This window comes from Grampus griseus (assembly GCF_964374135.1).
Source record: "Grampus griseus genome assembly, chromosome: 18".
Classification (NCBI taxonomy): Eukaryota; Metazoa; Chordata; class Mammalia; order Artiodactyla; family Delphinidae; genus Grampus; species Grampus griseus.
The window spans coordinates 79,267,208-79,283,270 of record NC_139012.1 but is presented as its reverse complement, the minus strand read 5'-3'; the positions used below and the strand labels follow the sequence as shown (position 1 = coordinate 79,283,270).

At 52.1% G+C, this 16,063-nt stretch overlaps 1 protein-coding gene across 1 annotated transcript; it reads right to left on the bottom strand.

Annotated features, from left to right (window-relative positions):
* Positions 1 to 624: 624 nt before the first annotated feature.
* GJB6 (gap junction protein beta 6) lies at positions 625 to 7,756 on the bottom strand (the record flags this gene model as incomplete). Its single annotated transcript, XM_082675621.1, has 2 exons — positions 7,629 to 7,756; positions 625 to 1,424 (listed from the first exon to the last, which is right to left on the bottom strand). Exon 2 carries the CDS (start codon positions 1,408 to 1,410, stop codon positions 625 to 627), a length of 786 nt encoding a protein of 261 aa, XP_082531747.1. The 5' UTR covers positions 1,411 to 1,424; positions 7,629 to 7,756.
* Positions 7,757 to 16,063: the final 8,307 nt, after the last annotated feature.

Genomic DNA, 16,063 nt, shown 5'->3' with positions numbered 1-16,063 from the left:
AAGCTTCCCGCTTCCATACAGTTCCGGCCGTGCCCAGACAGCAGTGAAAATACATGGTACAGTGAACCCTTTCCACCCTAAGAGCCATGACAGGTCACACATTTGTCAGCAGACAAGGAAAAACAATACCTACGACGAGACAGAGGAAGCTTAAATATTAGACACTGAAGGCATGATTCTAAAATTAACATTGTGTGTCTTCCCAGGTAAGGAAGACCAGTCATTATAAAAATACTTTACATAAATTCAAAATCAGAACTAAAACATTCAATCCTATAAAAATATCTCTTCCTAATAAAAGTATCAATTTCTAGATAAATGTTTTATTGACAACAGTTACGTCCTTAAATTTTCAGGAAATACCGCCATGTCAGACGGTCCACTTAAACCCACATGTAAAAGTCACACCGAGGCCCGGCTGTAGAGCCGGGCCACACATTTGATTACGTGGCACATTCATGGCCCAATTATTCTACAGAAAGCTAACTCGGGTGTCTATGAATGGTGAAAGCCATTTGTAAGGACAGAGTCTCAGCTGAGAGCCAGGACGCCCGGTCGGCGCTGCCTTCTGGGGAAGGCCGCAGTTCCGCGACGCTACGTCAGCTGCGCGGTGCCTGGCCCCGTTTAACTAGGAAACCCCGTGATGGCGTTCTGCCCGCTCTCGGAAATCAGCTCGTTCATCTCGTTCTGTTTACTCTCTTTGAGGGCGTGGTTGGGGGGGGTTCTTTGCGTCTGTGCTCGCTTGGATCTCCTGAAGCACACTTTGAGCAGCAGGTAACACAGCTCGGCCACGTTGAGCAGCATGCAGATCACGGACGCGGAGATCATGAAGATGGTGAACACGGTCTTCTCCGTGGGCCTGGAGATGAAGCAGTCCACGAGGTTGGGGCAGGGGTCGATGCCGCACTTCAGCACCCAGGGCAGGTGGTACCCGTTGTACAGGAAGTAGAACACGTACATGAAGGCAGCCTCGAAGATGATTCGGAAGAAGATGCTGCTGCTGTAGGTCCACCACAGGGAGCCCTCGATCCGGATCTTCTGCCGTTTGATGTCTTCCAGATCCTTGAACTCGTTCCTCTTCTCCCCGCGCCTGAACCGGCGCGCGGCCTCCTGTCTGTAGTAGGCCACGTGCATGGCCACCAGCAGGGCCGGCGTGGACACGAAGATGAGCTGCAGCGCCCAGAGCCGGATGTGGGACACGGGGAAGAAGTGGTCGTAGCACACGTTCTTGCACCCGGGCTGCAGCGTGTTGCACACGAAGTCGGCCTGCTCATCGCCCCACACCTCCTGGGCGGCCACCACCAGGATCATGACGCGGAAGATGAAGATGACGGTGATCCACACCTTCCCGATGCTGGTGGAGTGTTTGTTCACGCCCCCGATGAACGTGTGCAGCGTGCCCCAGTCCATGCTGCCGCTTTATCCTGAACAGGCGAAAATGAGCACAGGGTAGTTAGTGGAACCTTCCTGCAATTTGTAAAGCTGCTGTAATGTTACAGACAGGAGCACGTCTCTCTTGAGCTCACCCCGCGAGCTGCTCGGAGGTGGTTTTCTGGGAGGGACAGCACCCACTCTGAAAGCACTCTCGCGTCTGGCGTGGGCTGACAAGCCTCTGGGTCCAGCTGAACTCGGATTATACGTTAGGTTGCTGCCTGACACTAGCCACTAACCCAGGACCTCAGGCAAACACACTCATTTCCAAGCTCCCTTTTAATCCCTGTTTCGCTTTGCCCAAGGGATCACAGACGTTCCTCAGTAGATTTTTTTTTTTTTTTTTTTTTTTGCGGTACGCGGGCCTCTCACTGTCGTGGCCTCTCCCACTACGGAGCACAGGCTCCGGACGCGCAGGCCCAGCGGCCATGGCTCACGGGCCCAGCTGCTCCGCAGCATGTGGGATCTTCCCGGACCGGGACACGAACCCGTGTCCCCTGCATCGGCAGGCGGACCCTCAACCACTGCGCCACCAGGGAAGCCCCCTCAGTAGATTTTATTTGTTAAAGGGCTTATCCAAGAAAAAAAATCATTCACTGGAATGACACAATCTGTTTTACCCAATGGACTACGAAGAGGAAAAAAGGAAACCAAACACTCATTAGTTCACTTTGTACAATATGCTTGTATTTACTTCTAGTTTGGACAACATGACCTGCCATAATCATGTGCTCTTAGGAAACCTAACGCCGTAAGCTACTCAAAGAGCCTCTTCCAGAATAGAACCACAGGCTTTTACAGAAAGTGCTCACTTTTCTCCCCTTAATGGGCAGCGCTGCTCCCCTGCCAGACAGGTGCCAAGTTTACAGCAGGAGCCGCAGGTGCAGGACCAGCCCCACCTGCAGTGCAGGGTCCCCTGTGAAGGCTCTGATCCAACATCCTGAGGCGAAGGGGCCTTGACTCCTAAAGAAACTCTGCACAAAGCAAACGGACCCCTTCTGCAGTGCCACGGCAGACCAGAGTCGGTCAGTATTCTGCTCAGAAGAAAAAAGAATAATGGACCCTTTGAGAATCTTCTGAAAGACCATCTCCTCAGAAAGACACGCTCACCCAAGTTCTCATAGCCTTTTCGGGGGAGGGGCCCCAAAGGCCTTCTGTCAACCCCCCTGGGGGAGACTTTCTTGCACTTGAACGTGGGCTCAGGCTTCTCCCTCTCAGGCTGGTGAGGAGAGTGGAGCCCGGGCGCCCTGGGCGGCTCTTCACGCACATTTCCAGAACGGCCCGCACACGGGTGGGCATCCACCTGGCCGGGAACGGGGGCCAGGGCCTGGAAGGAGCCCCGGGAGCAGCGAAGGGGCTGGGGGCTGGATTCCTGTGTGGATCCAGGACTAAGCGGGACTCAAAGGCGGATGTACACACAGCCAGGCTTTTGCTTTTTGAAAAGGAGAGCTGAGAAAAAAGCACAGCTCTTTAAACACACACTCCTTAAAGCTGTGTTTCCTTGTCCTTAATGCTTCTGATCAGAGGCTGTGTGAGCCTCCGACGCGGGTCTGGGGGGACACGGGGGCCTCGGTCAGGAAGACTGGTCTCAGGATCTGCGTCTAACCCCCGCCTCAGACCACTGACCCCATGACCTAAAGGATTTCCAAGTCCACGGTAATGAGTCTTTGATTTAAAAACCTTATTGGAGAGCTACGAACTGTAGAATTCACTCTCAGCTCCTGGTGGAAGTTGTTAGAATAAATCTGCCCAGTTGTAGCCCTCCTGACCTGGAAGCACCGGGACGCACCCAGTGGAAGGAAGAAACACAAATATCTTGAGGTTTGAATGTAGTTTACAGTGTCGGCTCACCTGGGAGGTCCATCCTGTCTGTTTACAAGCTGGAGATATTCTCTAGTTAACTGGTAAGCATCTCCCACTGAAGAGTGCGGAATTCAACGCCCGACCAGCAAGGTTTTGATTTCTCAAATAAAGGTCACATTTTCTCCAACCCTCCAAAGTGCAGAGAGTTGAAACTCCCCAACCGGTAAGAAGGCTGTTTCCTCTCTGAGTTGTCTATCTTCAGCTGCCTGAGTAAGGCAGCACCCTCCCCCTCCCAGGGGCCAGAGGCCACTGGCCTGAAGGAATTAGGAGAGGCTGACGTCATGGGAGAGGTCAGGAGGTCAAATCTCCCCCCACGAGGTCCCCCGCTTTCTAGAGCAGAATCCTTGACTCCTGCCCCCTGGGGCATCTCTTAAAAAACAGGGGCAATTATTGTGGCAGCATCTTTATTTCTTTTGACTTTCCTGGGTCCCCAGATTACACGCTCTATCAAAGCAGCAAAGCTGAACAGAAAATAATCTGTTTTACGATACTTACTGACTCTCACTAAAAATCAGCAATTTGCCTTTAAAGGGTGAAAAAGAAATGAGATGGTTTCCTACAGCGTCTGTTCCCATCCTTCCCTTAGGGAGAAGCCCTGTCGTCTGGATGAACGTCACTGTCGAGGCTTCGAACAGAAGCAGAGCTCACCTCACCTCCTAGAAGACTGGCCGGGGGTGTGGACCCCCCCCCCCCCCCCCCCCCCCCCCCCCCCCCGCCAGGCTTCCTGCCCTGAGGCCGCAGCCACTGCCCCCAGGACTCTTCCGCGGCAGGAGAGCCTCAGGGGGGCCTGCCAGAAACATTTTGGCGGCAGAAGATGTGAAGACACTTTGAAAATTACTTTCCAAAGTAACTGCCTCTGTCGGTACCCCTCACAATTAGTATTAAACAAAGCTTTAATAATAAAAATTTTGTTCAATAAAAAGCAAAATATTAACTCTTTCTTTGTGAACCAGAGCGGTTTATTTTATTTTACTTTTTTTTTTTTTTTTTTTTTTTTTTAGTTTTTGGCCACACTCCGTAGCGTGTGGGATCTTTGTTCCCTGACCAGGGATCGAACCTGCACCTCCTGCCTTGGAAGGCAGAGTCTTAACCACTGGACTGCCGGGGAAGTCCCCAGACTGGTTTATTTTAACTGGCACCTTCCTGGCTGTCTTTTAGGCAAAGAATAAGTTTGCTTGGCTCCTGTGTAGAAAGGTGGTTGACAATCAAGCTCACAGAAGCAAACGCCACTGGGCTGTGCAGTGTCTCTAGTCACTGCGGACACACAGCTGTGGTCCAATTGCTTAGCTCTGAAAATAGGAAATCAGTGACCTGACTTCTGATGACACAGAGTGTTAGGAAGAGAGATGGTGCTTCCCTCTTAAATTCAAATAGTTTAAATCTATTAGCATTCTGCCTCAGTAATATAATTTCTTGTTTTAAAAATTCTTATTTAAGAATTTAAGCATAACTAGTTTGCTTAACAAAGCCGTGTCAGTTTCACTGACGACAGGACCAAAACTAAAGCCCCAGCATCCCCTCAGCATCTGCACTCCCTCCAAAGCCATCCCCGACTCCCTGTCGGACCTGGGGACAGAGCATCCCTCACCATGTCCACATTGGCTCTGGACAGCGGAGGAGTCTGTGCTGATGAGACGCAATAACGCCAAGGCAAAAGCAGCGCCTGAGGCACTCGCAGCTCTGCGGCCAGAGGAGACTCAGGGTGAGGTTCCCTCTTCTGGGACCCGGCTCCCCTGCACCATCGATCACCAACCACCGGGCCACCAGTGGCGCTCAGCATCCCCAGGAACGGGAACCCGGGTGCAGCTTCCGGAGGGCAGTGAGGGTGTGACCCGTGACAGGAAAACTAGTAGCTGTGGCCACAGCCCTTCAGCTCCTCCCCGGGGGTCCACTGCACGACCCCGGGTGGTAGTTTTCCTTCGTCCCCAGAACGGTTAAGGGGGGTGTCTGGACCTGCCAGTTTCCTGATGCCCTGTACTTCAAATACACAGTAACATCAAAATAAAATCTTTAGTGTGGATCCTTTTCCCTTTCTAAATAATAACAATAATGATAATAATGCCCAATCCCAAACCTCAGGCCCATGCCCCTGAGCATTAAAAAAAAAAAGAAGGTGGAGTTTGAGGAACTGGATATACTCCCTTACCCCACAAGTCAGCAGCCTAAAAAAAAAAAATTCTTAAACTCTCTCCGTAATCAAGAAGAATCTTTTCCTTTTGTCTCTGGAAATCTCAGGTCATCCAAGGGACAAACTGATAGCTGATTTTTAAATTTAGTGACTCAAAAATCCATCAACTGTCCCTTCAAAGTAATGACCAGTGATAAAATGGATTTAGGATTTATAGACTTCTTCAAAATTAACTCAATAAAAATGAAAAAAATCCTGTCTATGGAGTCTAAACATAAAAATGGACAATTCATAGAATTACATGGACTTCTTTTTTTTTTTGTCCAAAGTAAACTTTGATGGTTCTGAGCTATCATAATCCAAGATTCAATGTAATCGTATGTCCATATGTGGGAGGTGTGTTATATCATGGGGTCTTCTGAATTAAATTCTTTGGAGAATACAATCAATATTTATTAAAGGATAAATTTAAAATTAAAATATGTTCTAATTTGAATACATATGTATATTCAAAAATGCATTTAATGTATACAGTTAAAGTCCAGAGGAAACTGCCACAATTATTTAGAATCTAAACCCACAAAATATTTTTTCAGGAAGGAGTATTTTAATACCGTACATGTAATTCTTAATCCATTGGAGAATTCAAAGAGTTAAAAAATTTTTTTTCCATTTAGCAGTCTCTGTTCCCTGAAGCAAACCTGTGTCCTTTCCAAACATTTAAGTCCAGCTGGAGTTAAATGATCCTGGGAATAAAAACAGAAAAAGCCCTCTGGGGACCCCGGTCCATTCTCCTGGATCAAATGAGTCAAACAGAAATCTTACCATGATAATGAAGCCACTGGCAGGATTATGCCCTCACGGACCCAGAAGCTTGGGCCAGAAATTATTTTCCCACAATTTCATTCTATCTAAAATTTTTAACTAAAATATACAAACCACTCACAGCTCCTAGAACATTCAGACTGAGCCAGGGGTGCATGGTAAGGACCCGCAAGTTAGAATTTTCCTCTCACCCTGTTGAAATTGTTCAGTCAGAACCTCTGCTGGTTCTTTTCCTTCTTAAAGCTCTTATACTTCAGAAAAGTCAAAGAAAAAGAGAATGAAGTTCCCATTTCCTGAATCAGAATTTTGTTTTAAATCAAGACACCGTGAAGCAGCTGAACTGACTGACGCCTTCTGGGTTGGATCCACGCGGTGATGGCAACAGGAACACCCCTCCCCCAGTTATATCACAGGCTCTCTCTATGGACGTTCTCTCTTCATAACCCCTTCTCCCCTGCCTGGCAGGGTTCCAACACCACCCCAGTGGCCCTGGGATTCGGAGCAGCAGACAAAGCTCTACACAGCACATCCTGAAATTCTAAGGAGTCTGGCTGGGGCAGGACGTCTTCTTCTAGAATACTGACCAGACTGCCAGAACTGGGGCAAGAAAAGACTTGTGTGGCATCAAGTCCGCCCAAGGGAAAGAGCAGGGCTGCGTGGCTGAATTCAACCGTGCGCTAAACCCACGGCCAGATTCGACCTGGGGGACATGGTGCCGGGGTCGCTGGCCCGGGTCCCTGCGTGGCTGCAGGCCCCCAGCCCCTGCAGGCGTCCACAGCTGTATCCAGGCCGCACTCACCTCAGACTCCGTCCTGCTCTGCAGGAAGGGAGGCCAAGCCGGTCAAAAGCCCACACCCTGTGCCGGGTGACACCTGGGGCCGGTCTCCTCCACAAGACAGGAAGTACCTTCCGGTGCCGCCACCTTTTACTGAGATGTGTCACCAGTGACAAGTACTGTTGTCCAGTGATTGTGCTAGTGTCACGTGCGGCTCACAGGCTCCCGGGCTTACGTCCAGCGGCCGCTCCGGCCAGTTCCACCTGGGCTTGCCGGCTAGTCCCGCTCCCCTAAACGCGAGCCGAACCTCGTCAGGGACCCATGAAAGCCAAGAAAATCCAAAAGGCAGCAGAGGAGGTGGGGGAAAGGGGCACCTGTACCCACGAGGTGACGCATCCGCAAAACCTGTTGTGCGAGTCAGGGGGGACCGCCCGGTGTAAAAGTCAAATCAGTCCCTCCTCGTTCCTGCGAGCGCGCCGGGCCGCGGGAGGATGCGGGGCGCGGGCGGCTTCGCGGACCGCCCCCCACCCGCGGGCCCTGGAGCGGGTCGCCGACGGGGGCGGGCGCGGGGGATGAGGGGGAGGGGGCCAAGGGCCGCCGACCTACCTGCTCCGGCTTCCGGAGACAAGCCTTCCGCCCGAGGGGCCGAGAGGTAGCGCCCCCCTCACCTGCTCGGCGGGGATGCGGCCGGGCGCGGGGGTCCGGGCGCGGGGGTCCGGGCGCGGGGTCCGGGCGCGGGGCGGCGCCTGCGCGGCCGCCGGACTGGCAGGAAGGGCAGGGAGCCGCAGGGAGCCGCGAGCTCGGCGGGAGTGCGACGTCTGCAGCTGCCCTCCGCCCGCTCTGGGATGGCCCGGCTCCCACCTGCAGCGCCTTTTAACCGCGCCCCACCCCGCCTCTGTCCTGACGCTCCTCGGGCGGGAGGCGAGACGAGCGCGCGGGAATCGGAGCGCACCCGCCCCGGGGCGCGGGCTGCGGGGCGCACGGGCGTGCGGGCGGGCACTCCCTCTGCGGCGCGGGGCGCGGGGCCTGCCCAGCCCGGTCCGGGCCCGGCGGGGCGGCCCTGGTGTCCCCGCAGCGCCGGGGGGTCGGGGGCAGGGCCTGCGCCCGCGCCCGCGCCCCCCGGGAGCAGGCCTGGCCGAGTGGGCCCAGGTGGGCCCGCAGCCAGGCTTCCGACGGGCTCGACCCGGTGGGATCGGTGCTCGGCGCAGGCTGTGTTTTTCCCGGGACTTAGCCTACTCTTTTCTGGACACTGCCGCCCTCTTAGCAGCCCGCCAGGCGCCCGTGCAAGGCCCTGTCAGAGAGCAGCCTGGAGGCACAGAGACTGTGGGTCTTTATTCATTAATGACCACGTTATTGAGTTAAAGGGGTTATTTTATTAGTCACCTCTGCTTTTTGCCCCCTCATCCCGGGAAGCGAAGGGGGCCTTCCTCAGCCAGCCCCGCGCTCCTGGCAAAGACCCGGCCCGCGCCCCCTCCCACAGGTCGGCTCTGAATGCCCAAGGCCGCCCCAGGCAGGACACAAACGTTGGCATAGTAAAATAACTCAATTTTTAAAAATTTAATTAATTAATTTATTGTCCGCGATGGGTCTTCATTGCAGTGCACTGACTTCTCATTGCAGAGCGTGAGCTCTGGGCACGTGGGCTTCAGTAGTTGTGGCACGCGGGCTTCAGTAGTTGTGGCACGCGGGCTCTAGAGCGCAGGCTTAGTAGTTGTGGCGCACGGGCTTAGTTGCTCTGCGGCATGTGGGATCTTCCCGGACCAGGGCTCGAACCCGTGTTCCCTGCATCGGCAGGCAGATTCTTAACCACTGAGCCACCAATGAAGTCCCTAAATAACTCACTTTTTAAAGTAGATTGTAAACTTCTTTGGGGATTATAAGCAGTTTAAGACGTTTTCTCATTCCCACAGCACCAGGCAGGGTCCTTACCCCACAGTAGATGCCACTCCGTGAGGGTCTGCATCTTGACTGGTGGGGCCCACCAGCACAGCAGCTGAGCCTGGAAATGGCTCTTGCTCCTGAGGCAGGACTGCCCACGTTCCCACTCCCGCGGCTGGTTCCGCACGACACCGCCTGAGCGGTCATGCTCCAGACCAGCGGCCGCTGTTCCAGGACCATCGAGGAAAGAACTTTGCAACCAAAGCAGCCACAGAGAATGTGTTGCATTTGCTAGTGTCCAAAAAAGGGACCACCTCAACACAGGGCAAAAACCATCTCTTCCGTTTGGGTGACGTGTTCCAGCCCCACAGCTGGCTTTTTATTCTGTTATTTGTTTCTAAATGTTTCAATGCTTTCCCCTAAGATCAGGAACAAGGCCCTACATTCCAATCAACATCCCACTGGACGTACCATCTAATGTAATAACACAAGAAAAGGAAATTAAAAGGCATACAGACTTCGAAGGGAGAAATAAAACTCTCTTATTTTATACATGACCAAAAAAAGGAATCAATAAAATTTCTCCTGCAACTAACAAGCAATTATAGAAAAATTACAGGACACAAGATTAAATACGCGGAAGTCAATTACTGGCCTATATATCAGCAATGAACAATTGAAATTTGAAATTAAAAACACCACACTACTTATATTAGCACCTGAAAATTAAATAGGTATAAATCTAGCAAATATGTACAAGACCTATATGAGAAAATCCACAAAACTCTGATGAAAGAAATAACAGATCTAAATAAATAGAGAGATATTTCATGTTTGAATTCGTTTTTTAGTGCTGCTGCAACAAATATCACAAACTGAGTGAACAAAACAACAGTATTTCTTTTTTCTCTCACAGTTCTGGAGTCTAGAAGTTCAAAATTAAGTTTTGGGCCAGGCTCTGATCCCTCTGAAAGCTCTAGGGGAGAATGCGCCCTTGCTCCTTTCCAGCTTCTGGTGGTGGCTGGCATTCCTAGGCTTCCAGGTCCTCCTTCCTGTGTCTGCCTCTGTGGTCACATGGTTTTCCTCCCTGGGTGTCTCTGAGGTCACCGTTCTCTCCTCTTTAAAAGGCCATCAGTCATATTGGATTTAGAGTCCATCCTAATCCAGTGTGGCCTCGTCTTAACTAACTACATTTGCAAAACTCTGTTTTCAAATAAGGTCACATTCACAGGTACTGGGGGTTAAGGCTTCAACATGTCGTTTTGGGGGACCCCATTCAACCCACAATGATGTTCTTGGACAGGAAGAATTAACGTTATTAAGATGCCAGCTTTTCCCAACTTGGTCTCTAGATTAAAGCTATCTCAGTCCACATCTCAGCAAGTTATGTGTGGATACAACAACAAGCAAGACGATCATCAAATTTATACCAAGCAAAAGAGCAGGAAGGCAAAAGGCAAAAGACCCAGAATAGATGACAAAATATTGAAGAAGAACCAAGTTGGAGGATGGACACTATCCAACTTCAAAACTTATTATAAAGCTACAGGAATCAGGAAGGTGTGGTGCTGGTGAAAGAACAGAAACACAGATCAGTGCAACAGAACAGAGAGCCCAGAAACAGACCCACATCAATACAGTGAACTGACTTTTGATGAAGGAGCAAAACCAATTCAACGAAGAAAGGATAGTCTTTTCAATAAATGGTGTTGGAACAACTGGACATTCACATGCAAAAAAAGACAAAGAAAGAGAAAAGAAAAAGGAAGGAAGGAAGAAAGAGAGAGAGAGAGAGAAAGAAAGAAAGAATCTAGACACAGACCTTTCACAGAAATTAACTCAAAATGGGTTATATCATGGACCTAAATGTAAAATCCAAAACTTTAAAACTTTAGAAGATAGCATAGGAGATAAAATCTAGAGGTACCCTTAGGTTTGGTGATGACTTTTTAGCTACAACACCAGGGAAACGCAAAGTAAAACAGCGATGAGATACCACTACACACCTGTTAGAATGTCTAAAATCCAAAACCATGAAAAGTCCAAATACTGCAGAGCGTGTGTGGGGCAACAGGAACCCTCACTCCCTGCTGGTGGGAATTCACAATTTACAGCCACTTTGGAAGACAGTTGGCTGTTTCTTACAAGGCTAGTCTTACCATAGGGTCCAGCAGTTGTGCTCGTTGGTATTTACCCAAAGAAACTGGAAACTTATGTCCACATAAAAACCTGCACGCGAATGTTTATAGCGCTTTTATTCATAACGGTCAAAACTTGGAAGCAACCAAGATGGCCTTCAGTAGGTGATGGATAAACAAACTGTGGTGCGTCCAGACAGTGGGATATTATTTAGTGCTACAAAGAAACGCGCTGTCAAGCCACGAAGAGCCATGGAGGAAACAGGTGCATATTCCTAAGTGAAAGAAGCCAGTCTGCAAAGGCTACAGACTGTATGATTCTAACTATATGATATCTGGAAAACGCCAAACTATGGAGACAGGAAAAAGATTGGTGGTTGCCAGGAGTTGGGGGGATGGAGGGATGAAAAGATGGAGCACAGAGGATTTTCAGGGCAAACTACTCTGTATGCGACTAGAATGGTGGAGACACGTCTTATACGTTTGCCCAAACCCATAGAAAGTACACCACCAAGAGTGAACCCCAGTGTAAACTATGGACTCTGGGCGATGATGATGTGTGTCTATAGGTTCACCTATTGTAACAAGGGTACCATCTCTCGGGCATGTTGATAGTGGGGAAACTGTGTAGGAGAGAGGTGGTGTGTGGGAACTCTCTATACTTTGTGCTTGCAAACATAGCGCTGCTCTAAAAAATAAAGTCTGTTAATTAAAAAATCAGTACAGAAAAGCCCCGAGCTCTTTAGCTTAAGGTCTGGCGTTAATTCACAGAAGAGTGCTCTGTAGCTAACAGCATTTACTCACAACAAATGCTGAAATGTTGAAACAGCTTCCTCTCTTAAGAGATGTGTTCTGTATCACACGGATCCCTGCGGCGATTTCTCTCTCATTTGCTCAGCAAATAGGTGAGGACTTGTGGTGTTCCAGGCCTCACACAGCACCTGGCAGGGGCCGAGCGAGGGCGGGAGACCCGGGCTGCAGCCCTTGGCCCCCTCAGCCCCTCTGCTGTCTGTGTCTCCTCTCAGCTGCCTTATGTCGGGGGCTCCGGCCTCCACACTCAGGGTCCCTCCTTTGCAGTGTCTGCGGGGCGGCTGCTTAGAAAGGGCTATAGGGGCTTCTGGCTTTTACAGAGGACAGGCAGGGAGCACCCCACGTTGGCAGGTCTGGGTTCCCGAAGCGTTATTTTCTGAGCAGCAAAGAGGGTTTGGACACACCTATCGTCTACTCCGCTGGGGTTGTTTGCAGAATGGGAGCTGACTTCAGTGCGCTGGGCTGTCCGGCCGCGGCGGGACTTTGACCCAAAGCCGCAGCTGTTTTACTCCCGAGGCTTCCTTCAGCCCACAGCGCGGGCCGTCCAGGCAGGCAGCCCTCCGTGTCGGCGGAACAGGGCCGTGCCCACCGCTGCCCTGTCTAATCTTTGATGAAAACCTCTGTGCGGCTCGGAGGACGCGCAGCCACGCTGCCTGGGAGCAGTTGGAGGCGGGCCCCCCCTCCGGGTCGCGTCCTGGCCTGTGCACGTCCAGCTGGTGCCAGGAGAGCAGCTTAGCATCAGCTGGTCCACAACTCACATCCCTGAATCAGGTGGCACCGACGGGCAGCATCTTCTGCGACAGGCCATTGCAACCTTGGAGCCATTTCCTCTTAATCGAGGTGAATGACACCCCGAGACCCGTGGCTAGTGAGAACTTTGATTTAGTTTGTCCCTTGTGTGCTAGTTTCCAACAGGGCGAGGGAACGGTCGGTGGGGAAGTAGAGACTCGAAAGTGTCTTATTACTGATCCTGCCAAATTTGATCACACAGAAAATCATGGAGGGGAGAGGGGAGAGCCTGGTGGGGGGGACGCTGCCCCATCCAGCCCCACCCGGGATCCCAGCCTCCCACTCACCGGCGTCCTCCCCTCCCTGGGGCACCACCTTGCTTCTCTCCTCCCATTTCTCTGTTGTCTCTGTTCTCACCTTTCTGGTGACTTTATTTGGGCCGTTGTCACCTTTTCATTGGCAGGTTCTTTCATTCGCCTCGCTTGTTGAGGGTCCACGAATGGGGGCGGGGTGGCCCTGGGGACCGTGCGGGGGGCCTGGACCCTCTGTCTGGGGCCTGCCGGGGGCCAGGCAGGCAGAGGGCCGGGACGCCCCCAACCCCCTGTGCGGAGTGGCCGGAGGAGGTGAGAGGCTGCGGGCTGGCGGCCCAGGCCCTCAAGTGGGCACCTAGAGGAGAGCTTCCGGCCGCGGAGCTGCCCCTGAGGCCGCCCTGCCCCACCTGGGCGCCTGCCTCCCACGTGGACCCGCACGGCCGGCCTCGGGCACATCCGTCCTCGATGCCCTCCACGCACTTGGTGCCGGTCGTTGCGCGTCTCTGGGCGATGCCGCTCCTGGGGTCTGGATTTTGCTTCCTCCAGCTGGAAAATTCATTCCTGTTCTCAGGGCTCAGCTGACAGCTGCTTTTCTTGGTTCTCATGAATAACAGGCATTTCCCCCTGACCGTTCTGTGTGTCGTTCACACGATTACTCCGTACTGAGGTCGCTCTGTGATATGTGATACTGAGAGTTTACTTGCATGTTTTCAGGATAAAAGACCCCTGAGAACAGAAATATCATTGCCTCTTCTAGTACCCAGCCCCCAGCCCCAGTACCAGCACCCAGCACCAAGCATCAGTGCCAGCACCCAGTATCCAGCACCCGGCACTCAGTATCCAGCACCCAGCACCCAGCACCAGCACCCAGCACCAGCACCCGGCACCCAGCACCCAGCACCCGGCACCCGGCACCCGGCACCCAGCACCCAGCACAGCAGCCCGTAAAGTGCCTTGTCCACATCAGGTGTGCAGGGAGTTTTGTTAACTGGAATGAGCACTCATCTCCTTAACCTGAGTAATGATTTTTCTTTTAACTTTGTATTTTGTATGGGAGTCTAGTCGATTAGCACTGCTGTGCTAGTGTCAGGTGTACAGCACAGTAACTCAGTCACACATATATATATACACATATGTCTATTCTTTTTCAGATTCTTCTCTCACGTAAGTTTTCTGAGTAATGATTTTAAAGACTCTTCCTTTGCTAGGAAATCAGCTCTGTAGAATTAGCTTCTGTAGGTGTGATGTTGCTGTAAACTTTTTCACGTGTCATTAAAACCCAGTGTCCTCGATAGCTGACACCCAAGTCCACGTAGTTAAGTGTGGGGCAAGGAGCGACACTGACGTGGTCCTTACCCCGCACTGGGGGACGTGGTTCAGCCCTGCGGAGCTGCCGCCGCCGTCCGTAGGCAGGTGCGGTTGAAAGGTGGACACACGCACACCTCTCGGGCTCGGTGGGCACAGGTGACATCGAGGCAAAGACCTGTCTTGCTGAACCCAGGTCTGCCCTGTGGGTGTGACGACTGCTGAGCTCTGCTGGCGGCCCCCCTGCCCACGGGGAGCCCCCCTCCGCGTGGTTTCTCCCGGTCTTCAGCGGCGGGGGGGTGTCCTCACACCACTCACTGTCCGTGCCCCACGGATCCTGTGGTGCTTTCCCACACGGGAGCTCATTGGAAAACGGTTCTCAGGTGAGGAAGGAGCGAGGGGTTCAGAGAGGGTCATTCATTTCTTCATTTCACAAGTATTTATTGGACGAGGCAGAGCCAGACACGTAGGCAGGCACCTGCCCAGACACGTAAGAGTGTCTGAACCCAGCCTCCTGATTCCCGACCTGGGCTCTTCCCGCCACCTCATGTGCCTGGAATGAAATACCGGCAGAAATGGGGGTGGCAGGAACACCTCCGTCCTGTAAAGCAGAGCAGAGGCGTGACGCTGTGAACGGGAGGTGACAGAAGAGAACGGGGATGTCGGACGGACGTCTGTGGCCTCTGCAGGAGCCCCGGGACGGACCCCAGTTCTATGGGCTCATCCCTCCTTCCAGTTTTTCACAAAATCAGGGCCAGCTTACCAGTGACATTGTTTCATTCCTCCTGCAGCGGAGAGTCCCCTGGAAGGACAGCAAGGCCACCTACTCACCCTTCATTCCTGTCCTTTACAACGGTCCCTGGCAGAACTGCATTGAGCTGCTGGGGCTCCCCGACCCCGGTCCCTCCAGGTACTGTGTTGGTCTCTGATTTGCTCACAGATGTGACGGCCTGTGGCCAACAGTGACCCAGAAACCTCGTCTCTGTCCTTCAGCGGAGTCAACGCTTGCTTAGGGCTTGCAGACGAACGTCACCCACATATTCAGGCATTGTTTTCACATTTGTTTGTGTGCAGATAATGTGCTATCGGGTGTATCTTAACTGATTTGAAGCTTCACAACAGTCCTTGAAATACAAGCGTGATCCCCATTCTACGGTCGAGGGTTAAGTGGTGTGACCAAGATGCACAGCTAGGAAATGGCAGAGGTAGGACTTGAGCTCCCATCTCCTGGCCTCGGGGCGGGGACCCCAGGCATCGTGTGGAGGAGTCTTAGTCTGGAGCCCATGCTCTGCCAGCAAAGCCACAAGGATGGGCTTCTGGTCCCTGAGCTCCACGCAATTGTCCACAAAGCTTGTGTCCAAGCTTACGTGCGTCCTTCTAGGGAAGGTGTCGTAGCCTTGATTAGACTCTCAGAGAGACCCACAGCCTCAGAGGGACGGTCAGCGGGTCCTGATGCTCCGGTCTACACTGACTGCTCTTCTGTCTCTGTGCCAGCCGCGCCCACCTGGAGAAGACCAGCTCTCTCCTGTCTAAGTTTCTGGCCTTTTTGAGGTCTTGGAAATGTAATGTCAGGTTCCATTCATCATGTGAGTAATTCAGCCCAAACAATTGACTTCTATGAGGTTGATTATAAATGTTCGTAACGATGACCCTTTTTCTCTGTCATCTGTCATGCAGTGTGGACCCAGACACAGGTGAAGGGGGCGTAAAGTTTGAGGTTAAGGTTGTAGCCGTCAAAGGCTGTACCTCTTGGGGTCTTTTTACACTTGGAAGTAGCAGCTCCGCTGTTTGGAAAGTTGCCCCTTGATTCTGCTTCCTAAAGTGAACCATCACAGGAAGGGCACAGCCTGCCCCTGACCCCCGTCTCTTC